Source organism: Urocitellus parryii, chromosome 5 (assembly GCF_045843805.1).
Source record: "Urocitellus parryii isolate mUroPar1 chromosome 5, mUroPar1.hap1, whole genome shotgun sequence".
Classification (NCBI taxonomy): domain Eukaryota; kingdom Metazoa; phylum Chordata; class Mammalia; order Rodentia; family Sciuridae; genus Urocitellus; species Urocitellus parryii.
Genome location: NC_135535.1, coordinates 154,840,015 through 154,859,951, shown reverse-complemented (window position 1 = coordinate 154,859,951; position 19,937 = coordinate 154,840,015). Strand labels below are relative to the sequence as shown.

Genomic DNA, 19,937 nt, shown 5'->3' with positions numbered 1-19,937 from the left:
TAAAAATAAAGGCATTGTGTTGTGTCCATCTACACCTAAAAAATAAATATTTTTTAAAAAAGAGTGTATGATTCAAGAAGTGATTAAGAGGCGATATTAAAAGATGTGGATATATGTGAGAATGAGAAAGTGTGCATTGTCTGGGAAATCTGTTAATCTCTGCTTTGAATTGCAAGGTGCATGAGGTTACCTTGACACATGCACAGTCCTGTGTCTATGCTAATGTCACAATCATTTCAGCCAAAGACACTAACAATAATTAACATGGTTTTTGTGTGGCTGAATTGGTTCACATTTCCCAGGACTATCTCAGCATTTGTTATTTGACAACATCTCCTTGAAATCTCTCTCTTCCTGGTTTCCGTGACATCACAGTAATATGTGTAACCTCTATTTCTGGCCACCTTTTCTAAGTCTCACTGCAGAATTATCCACTTCTGTATGCCTAATATTGATATCTTAGCCTTCTAAGAATATTTATTCCCTATATTGTAACAGCCAAATACTACGATAAGTAATATCTCCTCTCTAGACCCTTGCTTGGTATTGGCAATCTGTACTTATATATCTCAATGGCATCTCAAACTCAAACTATCTAGTCTAACTCTTGATGATATATGAACTCAAAGAACTTTCAGTGTTCTTTCCACTGGTGATTTATCTGGTAACTTTCAAATTTTGCTACTTAGTAATGTGCCCAAGGGACATGGACCTCTCTTTTACGTCTTTATGCGTCTTCACAAACTTCTGTGAGCCTTCATTCCTGTCCAAGTTCAGAAAGAAGCCCAAATTTCTTTGAAAATACCAAGTTAAAAATATAGAACCTATTTTAGCTAGATTGTTTCTGCACCTTTATGCAGAGTTTTTACTGTATTCATTTGCATCTTTGCTACAGATTTGTCAAATCTTGGTATTTCCAAAGAACAAATACAAACTGAAGTCAGCTTAAGGAAACTGAGTTTAATAACCCAAAGACTTTCTTCAATTGAGTATTCTTCCTTCATAAACTTGACCAAAGATACTTACCTTATATTCATATTATGGATAATGAGAAACTTTTTAATGGAGAAAGACAGCACTCAAGGAACAAATCAAGTTGTATTCAAGACTTCAAAAGATACAATTCATTACATGTATTAGTTTCAACACAAAAGAAAATAATTTGTATTCATGATGATTCAGAAACAGATGGACAAAGATAAACTATTTATTTGCTTACATGACTACATACTTACTATTTTCAGGGTACTTTGCATGATGAAAATCTGAAAAAAGATACACCTCTGTCTTTGTCCCTGAGTAACTCACCATCTGATGGACATAAATGAGCTTCAGAAGAATGAGGATATGCTATAATTATGAGGGTGGGAAGAAGAAGTGTAAATTCTTATTCTTCAATATCTGAGAAGAGATAACTTGTGGAAGAGATTCTAGATCCAAGCCTGAAGCATAGATATGATTTTGGAAGAGAATATGAGTGAAGTTTTCACACAGGATGAGCAGTTTATAAAAGGATAACCTAAAAATGATATTTTCTTCAAGAATTAGATATTCCTTAGTACCTGATATGTAATCTGGCTTAATAAACATTTAAGAGTTAGACATTCAAAAGAAGTCATGTGCAAACCCATTCATCTATATGTTCACAAAGTGAAATAAATAACTCTTTCTTTGCATTTGCATTTGACAGTAGGACATTCAAGTTGCCTAAATCCAGTGGCAGACATTCAATTAGAAGATGCCTTCCAAACAAATGACTATTGTTCTGAATTACCACCTTTTAATTCTGATAAACATAACCACTTGAAATTAGTACATTTTTTGGTGTGTGTTAAATATCTGGTTCACTGCTAACAATCAGGCTTCTCTATTTTTACACAAGAGATAATGAATTTAATATATGTGAGTAGGAAAAAAGAAGTGGGTTAGAAGACACAGGTAGTGCACATAACTTAAAATGGGAAGAAACCAGGATTACTCCAAGATTATATGCAGTAGGAAGTGATGAATATGCCCAACTAAAGACTAGGGGAAGCCTAGGAACCTCTATTCACAGTCATACTAAGACTTCATCCCACTGGACTGGAATACAAGGGAGCAGTTCTCCAAAAAGGAAATCAGAGTCTTATTACCAGAAGGAGGAATAGCTGGTAAATGGATAGCCAAAATTTCTTTATGCACTCAATTTTCTTGTTTCTTGGAAACTCTAATGTTTAAACTTTTCTTTTTCTCAGATAGCATCTGAAGTCCTTATTTCTTGCCTCTAATTTGTGAACCCTTGACTATGAAGTGTTATTCTCTCCCATAAATATTTGGGTCACAATTTTGTAGACTTTCATGCCATTGTGCTAAACTTCAGGATGGAGTATATATTCAAACAAATAAAAATCAACCAAGATCTAAGTCTGTATTGTGTGCTATTTGTGTGTGTGTGTGTGTGTGTGTGTGTGTAGGTGTAGGTGTTTGTGTTATATATGTGTGTTTGGGGAGGGAAGATGGGGAGTTTATTGGGGGAGGGACTTAAAAAAATCTGTACATCTCTTATACTTCCCAATCCTACCCATGTACACAGATAACACACCAGGATATCTTGTTAGAATATTTTTAATGTCTATTTACTGCTAATTCTATTTTCTCATCATCCCTTTATCCCACAAGTTGAGGACTATTGATATAGACTTCCTATGGGTCCCACTTTATTTCCATTGTTAAAGAAATTTGATCTTCTGGATTCTATAGCCATTATAAGAAAGTTGTTGAAAGATAATATCATCTCCTAATGAAGAAGAACTCCATAAGTTTGTAATTTTGCAATGCAATGGTAATAGGCTGCCTTGCAGAACAGTAAATTTCCTGTCCCTGAATGTGTTTATACAGGAGCTGTATGACCATCTGCCAGAGAGGACAATTCATAAAAATAACAGTGACTTTTCTCTTCCAATGAGAAGTAGGATACTTAGTGACATGATATTACTATTAACTATGTGAACTTTATATGAACAATGAATGGATAACAATAGAAATTTCATCACACATCAATCTGTTTCATGTTCTTGAAAAATCATATCACAAGTAAATATCTATTGAGGACTTCTTAATGACAGATTGAATGATGTGTGATAAGCAGCTGTCCAAATAGTATACACATTCTTAAAATGATTCCATTTCAGTTGTCTACAAGGACTAAGAGGACTGAGAGCTTCTAAGACTTCAGATAAAACTTGATACTGGAATGTTAACATATGGCATTCTCTGGTATTAAATACTTTGAAAATAGAACCTCTTTACCGGACAGGAACAAAGTAACGATGAAAAGCAGGGTTAACCTATGGAATGGTGGATTTATTTAGGGGCACTGAGAAATTTTCTAATTTCTAAATATATGTTTTATAAAGCTATCCCCTTTTCTACTACTGATATAATTCTGGGTCAGCTGTGGTCATCTCCCTGACCTTGAAGGAGTGTGAGGGACAGAAGCAATCTAGCTGGCAGGGTTCTACAAAATCAGGTTCCAAATCAAGATGCTTCTCACCCCAGGTTATGGCTTAGGCAGAAAAGAGTACCATGTTTTCTGATAAATGAAAGGGAAGACCCAAAGTCCAGCAAAGAATAAGCACGACAAGAGTTAAGTGGTGCATAACTTGAAAAGGAACCAGGGTGAGGAAAACAAACACCAGCAATATTGTTTAGGTTAGGAATTGTCAGGTCAGGCTTTGTTATCAGCAGTGGTTATTTTTTTGTTTGTGTGTGTGTGTGTGTGTGTGTGTGTGTGTGTGTGTGTGTGTCCCATAGACCAAAGAGAACAGTAAGGTTAGGCAAGTTTAAAGGGCTAGAATGTGAAATATGTTTTAGAGGGCAGAAGGTGAGAAGGGAAAAGACTCAAGAGAGGGGTACTGTGTTCCTGTCTCAAAACTTGTTGGTTTTATTATTTGTAATTATATACAGTATTGGTAATTACTTGAATGATGCATTAGTTTGTTAAAATGAAAGAACATTTTTTTCATAGCCTTTTATTTTGAATGACTATGTGAAATTACCTGTATTTGGTCTCATTAACTGAGGATAACTTAGACTCTGCTTTTTTTAGACTTGGGTAAGGTTATAGCACAATCTCCAAACAAAGTCTGCAATTATTTCAATGCAGAAATCTTTGTCAGTACTTCAATTTAGGGTTAAAGAGAACACATGTATACCTGGTTAACAATATTCTTATCGTTGGTTGGTGTGAGTATATCCCCCATTTGATGTTGTTTTTCTATGTATACACTAGAGGATTTAGAGAGTAGGATCGGAGGTCACATTTTGCTTGAGGCTCCAACATTCCATTTTTCTTTGAATTATATATAACATGTTTTTATTTCCTGTATGGGTTTTTTATTAGAGCACTATAGCTACACATAATAGTGGGTTCATGCCAACAAAAGCATGCATGCATAGAATTTGCTTTCAGTTTGTGATACCCCTTTTCCCTCCCTTGTGTGTTCCCCTCCTTGTTCTCCTTCCTCTACTCAGATAGGCTTCCTTTTGCTTATTTATTTATTTATTTTTGATTGGTTCTTTTTTACTTATACACTAACGTGAAATTCCCTGTGGTATATTTATATATGAACATAATATAAATTTTTAAGAATTCATTCTGAATTGCCTCCCCTTTCCCATCCCTCAGCTACTCCATCTCCTATACTACTGATCATCCTTATATCTTTATTATATCCCATTTTCCCTTACCCTTTCCTTTATTTCATTCTAGCTTCTGCATATCAGAGAAAACATTTGATCTTTGAATTTCTGAGTCTGACTTATTTTACTTAGTATGATATTCTCTATTTCCATCCAGTTACTAGCAAATGCCATAATTTCATTATTCTTTTTTGGTTCAGTAGAACTCCACTGTGTATAAATACCACAGTTTCTTAATCCACTCATCTATATGGACATCTGGGTTAATTCTATAAGTTATTTATTGTAAATTGTGCTTCTATAAGTATTGAAAAGGCTGTATTAGTATAGTATTTGGTTCTTTTGGGAAAATATCAAGGAATGGGATTGCTGGGTCATATGGCGTTTCTATTCCAAGTTTTGTGTGCAGTCTCCATACTGATTTCTAGAGTCTAGTCTGCAGTCCCACCAACAATGTGCAAGTGTTCCTTTTTCCCTACACCTTCCCCAGCATTTACTATTGTTTGTATTTTTGATGATTTCCATTCTAATCAGACTGAGATAAAATTTTAGTGTAGTTTTAATTTACATTTCCTTGATTGCTAGAGATGTTAAACATTTTTTTTCACATATTTGTTGGCCATTTCTTCTTTTGAGAAATTTCTGTTTCTTTTTCTCATTTCTTTATTGGGTTATTTGTTTTTTGGTTTTAAGTTCTTTATATATTCTGGATATTAATTCCCATGGGAGGAATTTCTGGCCAAGATTTCTCCCATTCTGTAGGCTCTCTTCATGCTCTGAATTGTTTCTTTTGCTGTGCAGAAGTATTTTCATTTAATGGCATCCCACTTTTTAACTCTTAGTTTTATTTTCTCCCCTTGGGGGTCTTGTTTAGGAATTTTGTGACAGCACTAGTATGATGGATATTTACCCTATGTTTTCTTCTAGTAGTTGCAAGGTTTATGATCTAGTTCCTAAATCTTTGAACCATTTTGATTTTGAATTTTGTGCAGGATGAAAAATAGAGATATAATTCCATTCTTCTACGTACAGCTTTCCAGTTTTCCTAGTACCATCTATTATAAAGGCTGTCTTTTCTCCAAACTATGTTTTTGGCACCTTTGTTAAGTATGGCTGTAAATATGTGGGTTTAATCTCTGTCTCTTCTGTCCCTTTGATCTTCATGTCTACTCTGATGCCAATGCCATGCTGTTTTTGTTACTACAGCTCTGTAGTATAATTTGAGATTTAGTATTGTGCTGCCTCCTAAATAAGTCTTGTTCATAGTTTTGGCTATTCTGGATCTGTTATTCTTCCAAATAAATTTAAGTTTTTCCCCCCTAATTCTGTGAATAATAATGTTGTAGGAATTTTGATGGGGATTGTATGGAATCTATATATTGCTTTTGTTACTATGGCCATCTTGACAATCTTAATTCTGCCTATCCAAAAACATGGAAGGTCTTTCCATTATCGAAGGTCTTCTGCAATTTCTTTCTACAGTATTCTATAATTTTTCATTGTAGAGTTCTTTTATCTCCTTGGTTAGATTAATTTCAAGTAATTTTTTGAAGTTATTATGAATAGGATGATTTCCTGATTTCTTCCTTGGCTGAATCCCTATTGTAATATAAGAATGCTATTGATTTACTGGTGTAGATCTTGTATCCTGCTACATAGCCAACACCATTTAAAATTGCTAGAAGTCTTCTGGTGTAGTTTTTTTTGGGGGGAGAGGGGGTGTTACAGTAGGGGTCTTCTAGATATAGGATCATGTCATCAACAAACAGAGATAGTTTGACTTCTTTTCCTTCTGTATCCCTTTAATTTCTTACTCTTGACTGATTGCTTTTATTAATGTTTTGGGGACTATATTGAATAGCAGTGGTGAAAATGGACATTCTTGTCTTATTTCTGATTTTAGAAGCAATGTTTTTCATTTTTCTACTTTCAGTATGATAGTGACATTGGGTTTGTCATAAATAGCCTTTATGATATTGAGGTAATTTCTTGAATTCCTAGATTCTCCAGAATATTTTTGAATTTTATTAAAGAATTTCTCTGCATCTATGAGATTAGTATGTGATTCTTGATTTAATTATGTTTAAGTGGTCAATTACATTTATTGATTTGCATGTTGAACCAACCTTGCATCCCTGAAGTGAAACCCATTTGATCATGATGCCTTATTTCTTGATATGTTTTTAAATGTGCTAATATTTTGTTAAGAATTTTTCCATCTGTGTTCATCAAGGATATTGTTCTGTAGGTTATATAATTTTGATTTATTGTTTTATTTTAGTTGGAAATATCTTTATTGATTTTATGTTTTGATGACCTGTCTATTAATGGTAAGCATCTGTTGAAATCACCCAATGTTATCATATTGGGATCTGAGATTTAATATCAATAAATATTTTTTTCAAATATAGTGTAATTGGGTGTGCTGACATTTGGGGTATAAATGTTTACTACTGTTATGTCTTCTTCTTAGATTTTTCCCTTTATCAGGCTATCTGTTCTGATTATTTTTTGCTTGATATCTACCTTATAATATGTAAGAACAGCTACTTCTTCTTGTTTTCAAACTCCATTTATGTTCAATATTTTTTCATCCTTTTATATTTAGCCTGTGAATGTCTTTTTCTAAGAGATGAGTCTGTTGTAAACAGCATATAGTTGAATCTTGTTTTTTTTTTTTTCATTCTGTTAATCTATATCTTTTATTTGGGGAGTTGAGATCATTAACATTCATGTTCATATGAATATATGTTTGTGGTTTCCTGTCATTTTGATTTTTTTTGCTATATTTAATACTGTCTTGATTCTTGTTTAGTAAATTACCCTTCTATTCGTCTTCTCTATTTGGGAGTTGTAGGATTTGTTTTGGGTTTCTCTGTGTGCAGTTTATCTTTGAATATTCTTTGTGGTGCTGGCTTGGTAGTCATGAATCATTTTAATTTATTATTGTCATGGAACTTTTTTTATTTTCCCCTCAAATTTGAAACTGAGCTTTGCTGAGTATAGCAGACTTGGCTGGCAGTTGTTTTCATTTAGTGTTTGTAATATCTCATTCCAAGCTCTCCTTGATTTTAGGGTCTGAACTGAGAAATCAGACATGAGCCCTATTGGTTTGCCTCTAAATGTGACCTGGTGTTTCTCTCTTGCAACTTTTAATATTTTTTCTTATTTCATATGTTAGACATTTTCATTATTGTCATGATGAGCAAAAGATGCAACCTATGCAGTTGAAGGGGAGAAATACACTGTCCATGCGCTTCTGCCTTTGTCGGTGCTTTATTCACACAAATCACTGAATACAATTTCACTCTATAGGTTCTTAATCAAGAAAAAGATAATCCTTAATGCTAGGCACTGCAATAGACATAATAAATTCACAGCAAACAATTCTAGATTAATTCTAAGCACTGCAAACACAAATAATCATGACAGGTTCATGACAGACATTCCCTCTGCATACTAAAATCAAGGGTCAGATCAAAAGTCTCAAGCCTTAATCTTTAAGTCCAGCAGATGCACACTCACTCAGACTGTCATGATGAGATCAGGAACCAAGGCAGGCTTCTTCTGGGGTGGAGCTGACAGCTGGTTGAGTAGAGGGTCATAGGGAGAAGTTGCAGCTCTCACCAGGGTCAAGATGTGGCTGTAGAGTTTGAGAGCAGTGAGGCAGATGCAGAGGATCAGGCAAAGGATGAGAAGAGTTGGGATGTCAGTCCAGACCCTCATCAGGCTCTCCAGCATGAGGGCATCAGTGTCGGCTGGCTGAATGTCTTTTTATTTGCTCTATCATTTATACTAAATTTTGGGACTTCTGACCACCCTTTCACTCCCTATCAGCTGCCACTAGGTTTCTCCATAATGTCATTTGCCCTGGGGCTAAAGCATCTGGTCTGGTGGTCCCCATTCTGATTTTCTTGCCTTTCCCCCTTATGGGGCAAGGACAACATGCCAGAGACTTCACTCTGAGTTTTTCAGGGTGGGGATAAGTGACTTGTTTATGCCTGAGGGCCACACTGGAGGGCTTCATTAGGCATGCCTGATGAGACTGCAGGTTTGAAACTGAAGTTTTAAAAAGGAGTTGCTTAGACTGAGGCCTAAGCTCATCCTTACAATTATGATGTGTCTTGTGGAACTTTTCATTTGACCAGGTCTATTTGGGGTCCTGCCTGTCTTCTCTATGTGGATGTCTATTTCATTTCTGATATGGAAAAAGTTTTCTCTAATTATCTCATTGAAATGTTCTTAACACTGTTGGCTTGTATCTCCATCTTATATTGTCCCAGCAATTCTCAGGTTTGGTCTCTTATTGTTGTTCCAGAGTTCTTGTAGATTCTGATCATGAGCTGTCACTTTTTTACCTCTTATTGCATTCTGTGTACTTAAGTTCGTATGCTCTGTCTTCATGGCCTGAAGTTCTTCCTTCAAGGTCTGAATTTCTAATTTCTATGCTATCTAAACTGTTAATGATACTTTTAAGTGAATTTTACATTTCATTATTTTTTTTCTATATTTCCATTTCTTTATGGAAGTGTTCTTTCATCTCCTATATTTGCTCCTTAATTCATTCCTTAGCTCTTCTTTTAGTCTATTGAACATTTTAGTAATTATTTTTTTATAATCTTTCTCTGGGATTTCAACCTCTTCAGTATCAGTGGATCCTTTACTCAGGGATTTTGAATCTTGGAGAGAGATTTGTTTCCCTGTTTCCTCATGTTTTTAGAAGTCTTAAACTTGAACATAAATTGAGATGGATTCCACATCCTCTTTATTTGTTTTCCTTACATGTGTCCTTTTGTGTGTAATTATCTTACTTATTCTGGGACTTCTGCTTTTGATATATAAGTAAATTTCAAGGGGTGGGAGCTGAGGTTTCTCTTTGGGTCCTGGTTGCTTTTTTTGGGGGGGGTCTCCTTATAACTTTGTGTTGGAATAATGTTAAGGCTCAGGTGGGACTAGATGATGTATGGGGTAAAATTTGACTATTGCTTGTTTGAGATATGAGTATATCATAGCAGCAGAATCTCTATTCTGTGATCTTAAAATGTTCTATTCTCTTCTTAGCTCATCTTTAGAGAGGGTGACTAGGAATAGCACTAATTTCAGTGACATATGTACAGCCTTAAATGTTTGATGTCTCCTTCGACATCTATAATATTGATTGCCACCTACATAGGAATGGCAGGGTCAGCATTTAACATTAGTACCAACAATAAAAAGATATGAACTATATCTTACATGATATGAAAACTATCTCTATGCCAGATATAGTTCATATCTTTTTATTGTGTCTAGTATGTTGGCCACTGTACTATTAATCACAATAACATGAGTGGGGTAGAAATTACATTAACTATATAATTTCTATTATTTAGTGAAATTACAGTTTCTTAAAAATAGGATGGGAAAAAAGAAAAAGTTTGAAGTTTTTGAAAAAGTGATTATAGGAGAGGCAGGAGATAGGTAGTAGATATCAGTTTTAAAGAAAGAGGAATAAAAAATTAACAGAAAGTAATAAAAAAGATAATAGGAGGGAACAGGATATTTTGGCTCTTATTGGGGAAGAGATTAAGGAAGGGGAGATAGGAGGGCCCAGAACCTAGATATGCATGAACCAGCAAATGTAAGATCAAAGCAACTTGAATCCTCATATAATTATGTCCCACTGGATTCTAATTTAGCCTAAATAATAAACATGTAGAAAGAGCTATTAATGTATAAATAAATTCACATGCATATAACAAATCTATACAAATCTGTCAAAAAATATCCACACAGTGAAAGCATGTACAACCACACATACACACTAGGTCATGGGTAATGAAAAAAAATGAAGAATAATAAAATACTATTATTTTAATATATTGAATAAAAATTTTAAAATTTAATCAGAGAAAAAAATGGGAATTTGGAGAAAAAATAATTTAAAGAAGAAAGGAAAAGAAGAAAAAATGAATCTTAATGAGAGATACAGGACGTGTTCAACTGCTGTGGTCAAATCTGTTGTCAGAGATAGAATTTCATACTTTATTTTTGACTCTGTATTTTTTGGCAATTACTATTGTGTTTCTCACCTAGCTACCAGCCAGGTGTAGTAGCTCTTAGCTTCCAGTCTTCCAGTATTCGATGGAATAGGGGAGTGCTGACAAATTATGTAATCCTATATTCAGGGTAATGCAGAGTTCTAGATTGGAGTTTCTAGTTTTGGGGATTTGGGGTTTGGTGAATGTTGGAACTCTGTTGATGGGATTTTGAAATTTTTACTACACCCCCTATTGGCATGGAGTTGCAATCTCTTCTGGACTTAAAATCCATTGTTAGGACATAGAGATGAATCCTGCACCAGTTTCACCTTCAGTACTATGGACATAAATTACTGGTATCCACCTGTTGTGCCGATGCATTTGTGTGGTCACAGTGAGCATCCTGCAATAATTCTTATGGGCTGCTGACAATTACATGAGTTTTTCCCTTGGGATACAGAGGCTGAATAATCCAGGTAAAATTTTCCTTGTGGCTGTTTCAGTCTCTCTAGTTCAGGTACTCTCTGGGAAGCTTTTCATTGGCTGTTAAGAACTTCCTTTATGAGTTCCCAAACCCCCGTCTCTGTTCACAGCTACCCAAATTGGACAGAAACAGCTTTTAGTGCCTGGGAACATTTTCCTCACCTGCCAGTCTGTTTTATGCCTGTCCCAAGGGCTTTCTACACTATCCCCATGGAGAACTTTCTAAGAGGACTACCCTCAAAGTGCTTTCCATGCCACACCACCAAAGGGCATTCCATGTTGCCACCAGAGAATGCTTTTGCCCCTGGGGACTTCTTTAGATTTGTTTTTCACTGAGATGCTTTCTGCCAGCTCCCTGTCTGTAAAACAGCCCTCCTCTGTAAGTTACAGGCTTCCCCAAATCAATTTTTATTTATTTTATTATTTTTTTAAGCTTCTGGGCACCTATCTCTGTTGTCTGCACTCTCTGCTCTGTTCTGCTGCTGCTGGTGGTGGCCAGAGCTGGCATCTCTAAGATATGATACCTTATGTCCAAGTTACCAACCTTCTGTAGCGGTATGATTTTTTTTTTTTTTGGCCATTCAGTATTAAATTTCAGGGAGATTCCTTAGTTACTTACCTCACTGAGGAACAGTCTTCCTGCTTTATAAGCCTGGTGCTGAGGAACTGCTAGTACATGCTTCCTTTTTTAATCTGTCATCTCCTCCTCCCTGTATGGGTTTTGAAAGGATTTGAATTTGTGGCTCTTGAATTAGATGTTTTGTTAAATTTCTTTAGGTTCCTAAGGCTTTAATTCTTTAAAACCTTTGAGAGTGTGAAGAGTCTTTTCCCGCTATTAGTTGAGAAGTAAATGGGATGAACAGAAGTTCATTGTATGGTCAGGGCTGCCAGGTATCAGACCTTCTTCACACAGTTTTATTTAACTCTCAAAATGTCCCAGTGGGGTAGATAGTACCACACATAATTTATAGATAACAAAGCAGCATAAGAGAGGTTAGCATCCTTCTCACCAACACGAGCTTATTGATTGGGGGAATCAGATTCAAACCCATATCTGTTAGTCTCCAAAACTTCCCTACCTCCTAGTTTTCCTTAGTGGGCAGATGATTATTATGAGATTCTGTTTATATAATGAAGTTTTATCCAGATATCTGAAACATAGTCATAGGTAGATAAATAAAGGGTGTCATATGTCAAAATATTACAAATAATTTATTAAATATTTTATTTGCATGCTATTTTCTTTGACAAGTAGGGAGTTACCTTCATAATGTGCTTGGAAATATACTTGGTCGTCTGAAAACTCACACAAAATTTAGGAAAAATTATTATAGAAGAAATTTGGCTTTCATTCTTTCACTGATCTGACTTTGAAAAATGTTGCAAATCAGTCAAATTGGAAATATGATTTTTTTCTGACATTTAACTTTTTTTATTAGTTGTTCAAAACATTACAAAGTTCTTGGCATATCATATTTCATACATTTGATTCAAGCGGATTATGAACTCCCATTTTTACCCTATATACATAATGTAGATTCACATCAGTTACACATCCACTTTTTTACCTACTGCCATACTAGTGTATGTTGTATTCTACTGCCTTTACTAACCTCTACTATCCCCCCTCCCCTCCCCTTCCTTCCCCTCCTTTCCCCTCCCTTGCCATCTTCTCTCCCTACCCCATCTACTGTAATTCAGCAGTTTTAAGAGGGAAATTTATTGCCTGGAGGTCATTCCTCAAAAAAAGAAAAAAAAAAACAAATAAATGAGCTCACACTTCATCTCAAAGCCCTAGAAAAGGAAGAACAAAACAACAGCAAATATAGCAGAAGGCAAGAAATAATTAAAATCAGAGCGAAAATCAACGAAATTGAAACAAAAGAAACTATTGAAAAAATTGACAAAACTAAAAGTTGGTTCTTTGAAAAAATAAATAAGATCAACAGACCCTTAGCCATGCTAACAAAGAGAAGAAGAGAGAGAACTCAAATTACTAACATATGAGATGAAAAAGGAAATATCACAACAGATGCTACAGAAATAAGAAGACAATTAGAAATTAGTTTGAAACCCTATATTCCAATAAAATAGAAGATAGTGAAGACATCGATAAATTTCTTAAGTCATATGATGTGCCCAGAATGAATCAGGAGGATACACACAATTTGAACAGACCAATATAAATGGATGAAATAGAAGAAGCAATCAAAGGACTACCAACCAAGAAAAGCCCAGGACTGGATGGGTATACAGCTATACAGCGGAGTTTTACAAAACCTTTAAAGAAGAATTAAAACCAATATTTTTCAAGTTATTTCAGGAAATAGAAAAAGAGGGAGTCCTTCCAAATTCATTCTATGAGGCCAACATCACCCTGATTCAGAAACCAAAGACACCTCAAAGAAAGAAAACTACAGACCAATATCTCTAATGAAGCTAGATGCAAAAATCCTCAATAAAATTCTGGCGAATTGGATACAAAAATACATCAAAAAAATTGTGCACCATGATCAAGTAGACATTTAACTTTTTTTGCATTGTCATGCACAGTATATTTTAAATGAAACCTTGTTGTGCAAAATTTCACTAAAATTGTACATGTCTTGAAATAGTACTTGATTACCTAAATGAGCTGACATTGGATAGTTCTGGTAAGGGAGAAGTTCAGATACACACAGGCACTGTATAAATGAAGACAGAAATAATAATAATATGATAATTAATTGAATAGTAAATTTTGGGTAGAAAACAAAATTGTAGTTGTATTTTCATTTGAAAATATTATAAAAATAAATAATTTTTCTTATATAAATGCAAACTGTATTTAGAATAATTTCCATATTATATTAGTCACTTAATTGTCTTGCAGTAAACATTATGGCCATCAAATATCTGGAACAAGAAAGCCTACTTTAAGAAAGGAAAAGAAGAGGAAGATAATACATTTTGAAAAAGTAAAAGAATGTCAACGTGGGGATAGTTATCTATAATTTTAAGCTCTGGATTAAGAGGTACTCAGTTAAATTGAATTGAATGAGTATAAATATGTGTATGTATGTATAAACACACATGACACATGCACACACAAGCATATATATGCATATATATATGTACTTAAACATACACGTGCATATATATAATATGCACATATGCTTTAAACAAACAGTGTTCTATTTACAGATAGGTATTTTCTGCAAGTGAGGTGCAAATTAATGTAATACATACTGAAGCAATTAGAGTGCTAAGTTTCATATCACTGAATGAGATTGGGGGGGGGTAGGGTAGAGAGGCACAGGAACTGTTGCCCTTTTCAGATAATTCACAAATGTGCTAATTATGTGTCAGATATGAAAGTTGAGGCATTATGACCTTCAAGCCAACAAAAGACCTTTTCAAGTTATCCATTTCCTTGTACTTTAGTAAAGTGAACAATGCCCTTCCACAGTTAAATAATGTATGCTTGTTATTTTATTATATGTAAATTCAAACCAAGGGGTTATTTCACTACTGACATATTAAAAGCAATGGTATAAAAAAGCAAAGAATTGTAAATCCATTTAAATGATAATATTGTGGTACTCTTAAAATAGTGATCTCAATTTATTTTTGTTGTTCATTTGCATTGTGTGAAATTGATATGAAGGTTTCTTTACAACTGAATGTATTTTGAAATTTGAACAGTAAAAACTATAATGTATTAAAGTATATAATAATAAATGGACTCAATGGAAAGGTAGAAAAATTATTCTTTGGAAAACTATTCCCCTGCAGTGATGAAGATAATGGCATATTTTATACATCAGAGAAAACATTGCCTCTATAACCCTCAGTGTGGTAGCAGGAGGAGTGTAGGACAAGAGTGGAGTTCAATCTAAGGGGAAAAGATCCCAAACTCTCTCCATGGCTCTTCTATGGCCTAATGGAAGTATTTGTAAATATTGCATTTAGGTGATGGACATAATGGCAATTATTTAAAAGAACAACCATTTCACTGGAAGAGTGTGTAAATTTCTGAAGCAATAAAATAAAATAAACTTGGGTGTTGCTAATGCTTGAATCAAATTGACTGCTATAATGTTAAACAGTGCCCATTACATTATAGTAGAAAATAAAGAACAGAAAAAAAGTATTTAATTGTCTTGTATTTGTCCAGCTTGGGAGTATATTTTATGCTGAATAAAACATGAATAAGATACAGTCATGCTTAATGCAACTTAAGTATGCATAATAGACCTCTGGGAAATAATAAACCAATTACAAACTTAAAATAAACCACAATCATATGAGATTCCAAGAACCTATTAGCATTCAATCCATAAACTTTTTTTTTTTTCAGTTTCATCAGAGCTTCTTATTACGGGTTAGATGTTAATGTCAAGAACCATGTAGAGTTTACTGATTTATTCATCAGCATTTCATTTTTGTTTTACATAATTGTCTAGGACCCTTTGTTGTTATTTGTTTTATTGGTTTCTCTGATTTTTTTTTCATAAAACAGATAACAGTGATGTTTATGATAGGGCTGTTTGTCAGTATATTTTCAGTGAATACCTGCATACTCTTACTTGTCCAGGATAACAAGTGTTTCTGCATTTCCTTGATGATCTAAAATAATTTCCATTCTTTTGAATTTATGTTCCAGGTTGCAAATCTTGCTTGTTCCATGTCGACAAATGAAGATGGAATTAAGATTGTCAGAATTGCAGCCAATCACCTAGAAACTTTGTGCCCGCAGGTATGATTACTAAGTCTCTTTCCTATAAAAATTAGATATAACTTTTCATATTTTTATACATATTAAACTACATTAAATACTTATTTTAAACATGGAAGACAGAATTGTCCTAACATCATTGTTTATTTTTTACTAAGGAACTACTTCTTACAGCTCTTTTAGATTATTCTGAGACATTTGCTGTTAGTCTAAGTTAAACATCTTCCAGTAGTCTGAAAATGTGTTAGGAACCATTGAAAATAGACATATTAAATCCTGATAATTGAACAGTTCTATGAATTGGCCTATCTTGCTAAATTCCTTTTATCTCTAGGGAAAGGCAACAGCATATATTACACATCTTATAACGTTCTAAAACGAAAGGATGTTATCTAGTTAAAACCACTTATAGATGAACAAATGGAGACTAAATAGTATGCAAGCATTTATTATAAACCAGTAGTTGTTTTAGGGGGCAAAAGAGGATACTGACAAAACTTCAATAAAGGTATAGAAAACCTCTACCCAAGATTTTTACTATTTGAAATGATATAATCTACTTTTCAGATAAGTTAGGTTTTTTTTTAGAGTACTTTATATAATTTTCTAGCTAGTAAGAAATGTTTCCTTGTCAGTAATTAAGGAGTTTCTTAAAATATGAAGAAAAAAATATTTTTAGGGAATTATTTCCACTAGCCTTGATGCCATGAATCAGAATGCACAAAGGGCAATCGTAAACACATTTGTCTTAAAAGAGACATAATAATATGGATACTTAATTCTTAATAGAGATCACAAATGTTGTAAGAATGTGAAATATAACAGTGATTAGGGATGTCAAATCTCCAGACATATGCTGAGATTCTCATTCTAATAAAAGTAGAGCATGTATTAAATTATTGATTTGTCTTTCTGACAATTTCATTTCTAAGGAGTATTGAGGTTAACAGTGAGAGAAACTGCTTCTTTGGACTTAATGTTGATTAAAAAGCAATAACTTGTCTGCAACTGAGGTTTCCCAACTAATATGAGTTTTCTATGAGACTTCATAGGGAACAGACTACTGTAACAGGGTCCCTAAAGTAGTAAAATCAACTATGCTCCCATCAACAGTCTATAAGTATTCTCATCTCTCCATATCATAGCTAATGCTTGATACTTTTTAAAATGTCTTTTCAATTGGAAGATTATTATTATATCTCATTAGTTTTAATTTGTAATTTTCTGATAATTATCCAGCACTTTCTTTTCAAATGAATATTGACTATCTGGCTAAAACTGTGGTTGCACCTATCTCTTACCAATTTTTAGGTGGGCTACAGTTTAATTTATGACTAATATATTTAAATTTGTTTAAAAATTCTGTTACATATGACTTTTCTTTTAAGTTTCATAATAATAATTTAAGTAGAATTTTAAGAACTTTAATACAATATATGACCATCTTTAAGTCCTTTAATAAATATTGAGCACCCACTCTGTTCTACAGTTTGTGGTTTGTGTGTTAAAATAATTTGCCAATAAAAATGTCATATCTTTTTACAAGATAGAAGTATTGTTATTTAACAGTTACTTTTTAATTTTCTTTTTAAAGCAAAGCAAATTTATTGCTCACAGATAGGCAACCAGGGACAATAAATGTCATAGAATTCATGGTGAGCTGGTCCCCTGAGGGTCAGGAAAACTATCCAAGGCTGATGGACTATATCAGCCCCACTTTGCAGGGCAGCTGAAGGACCCTGAAAGGGCCCTGCTCTGTGTTTACAGCTAGGAGCAACTTGACATAACAGGCTAAAGTTAAATAGTTACTTTTTCTTTGTCAATATCATTATTATAATTAATATTGTTATTATTTTGTGTGGTACTGGAGATGGAACCCAGGATAACCTACCACTAAGCTATATCCCCAACCTTTTTATTTATTTATTTTTTAAGACAGGGTCTCACTAAGTTTCTGAGGCTGGCCTCAAACTTGGCAATCATCTTATCTCATCCAGCCCCAGTAGATGAGATTACAGTTGTTCATCACCACACAGGGCACACAAATTTATTTTTGTGTGCAACATGATATGGATTACATTTTTTTAAAGTGCTATTAAGTGAGCCACTGTTATGTATTAAAAAAAACTTTTCTGGGAAATGTGAAATACACACATACACACACACACATGTACACTTATATGATTGCCATGTGTATATTTTATACTATTGTTCCACATGTAAATATAAGTTGACTAGCAAATTAAGACACAATATTGATAAATCAAACACCCTGTTTCAATGTATACTAGCCTTTCCTTCATTCTCCCTTGGTCTATTAACTTATCATTGCAATAGTATCAAAATATCCTAATTGTGATTTTATATTAAATTTTGATTTCTTCTAAGTATTATTCTCTACCTTTTATTTTTTCATATAATTTTCAGAGTCAAGTTATTGTCAGGAAAAGCATTATCATTTTGAATTAAAATGTTAAATGTATTTTAGAGAATCATGACTAAGATGTTGAATCTCCCCATCAATAAATAGGCTATATGTACCTCCATAATTATACTATTTATGTCCCTTAGGGAGCCTTCAGTTTATTATTTCAAAAATTCCAGGCATGGTAGCACACACCTATAATCCCAGAAGCTCTGGAGGCTGAGGCAGGAGGATCACAAGTTCAAAGCCAGCCTCAGAAATTGCAAAGCACTAAGCGACTCAGTAAGACCCTGTCTCTAAATAAAATTAAAATAGGGCTGGGGATGTGGCTCAGTGGTTGAATGCCCTTGAGTTCAATCCCTGGTACATAAATAAATAAATATTTTTAAAATTTCATGGTTTTAAAAATCTACTTACTAATAATTTTCAAAATTTTCTCAATTGATCCAAACTTTAAAGACCAGACTCACATATCTAGTTTTGTTTTTGGAATATCCCCTCTGGTATCTAGAACACATCTAATATTGTCAAATTGCCAAAGGGTAACTACTAATTCTTAGATCCCCCCTCTCTACTTCTTCAACTTTCCCAGTTTTTTGTTGGTGTCATAGCAATTTATTTGTTTGCTCAAGTGAAAATCCTAGAGTGGGGGTTTCCAGTAAGTATTTACAGAACATCCACATTGTGGTAAGTACAGTTTGTGCATCTGGAGAGAAAACATCTTCTACTTATGTCCCCTGTACTTAGGAGAAGTACAGCATATATTGGATGTTTTATAAATATTTATACAGTATACAAATTAATGATAAAATTTCTGGAATGATAAATGATTCTGTATTCCTAGAGGGAAGGAGGCCTTTGGCAACAATTTTTATCCTACTTTCCTTATCATGTCTTCTTCTTGACAAGATGAAAATTTAAAACAGTATAATTCATTTGAATTTTAGTTGATTAAAAAAACCTTAAAATTGCTGATTAGTACATACATGCCAACCAAATGTGATACCTTAAATGATGGACTGCAATGATCTGCTCTTGTTCATTTCACTGGTTTACTGATGATTTGAATAAAAGTATGAATTTCCTATTATAATTTTTAAATAAAAATAGAATAAGCAAATATATTAGCCAAAAGAATATACTTGCAAAAAATCTAGATATTCTTAGAATATGGACTCAAAGTATAATAGATAAAAATTTTAAACCATATTTACAGGGCACTGTAAAACTGATTGCAAAGATACAAAATGTAAGACATTTGGCTTAGTAAAAATTTACTCTCCAAAAGGCTTAAAAGTGCTAGTTGATAGTTGTCTTAATCCGAATCAACTGTTATAGCTGTCAGAAAAGCTTATGTGACTTAAAATATTTTCAAAATAAGTTCTAAAAATATTTTTCAATCTTCTCTGTATTTCAACTTTATTTTTAAAATTGTATATTGCATGCTATGCTCTATTACAGGCTATGCATCCTGAAATTTGGAATTAGTATGTCTGGAGTTGCAGTCCAAGTGTGTGTTTTCATGTGTGTATGTTTCTAAGTTCTACTTGGACAATATCTATTGAAGTAAACAACCTACGTATATTCAGTTCCACTAGTTCAAGTTCCAATG

The 19,937-nt window shown here is 33.7% G+C and overlaps 1 protein-coding gene across 1 annotated transcript in view; it reads left to right on the top strand.

The window, feature by feature from the left end:
* The window catches only part of Ctnna3 (catenin alpha 3), a 1,674,700-nt gene that overhangs the window by 1,023,643 nt on the left and 631,120 nt on the right, over nucleotides 1-19,937 (top strand). Inside the window, exon 10 of the mRNA XM_026394645.2 lies at nucleotides 15,829-15,921. Within this exon, the coding sequence (XP_026250430.2) occupies nucleotides 15,829-15,921 (93 nt within the window). The remainder of the gene's footprint in view (nucleotides 1-15,828; nucleotides 15,922-19,937) is intronic.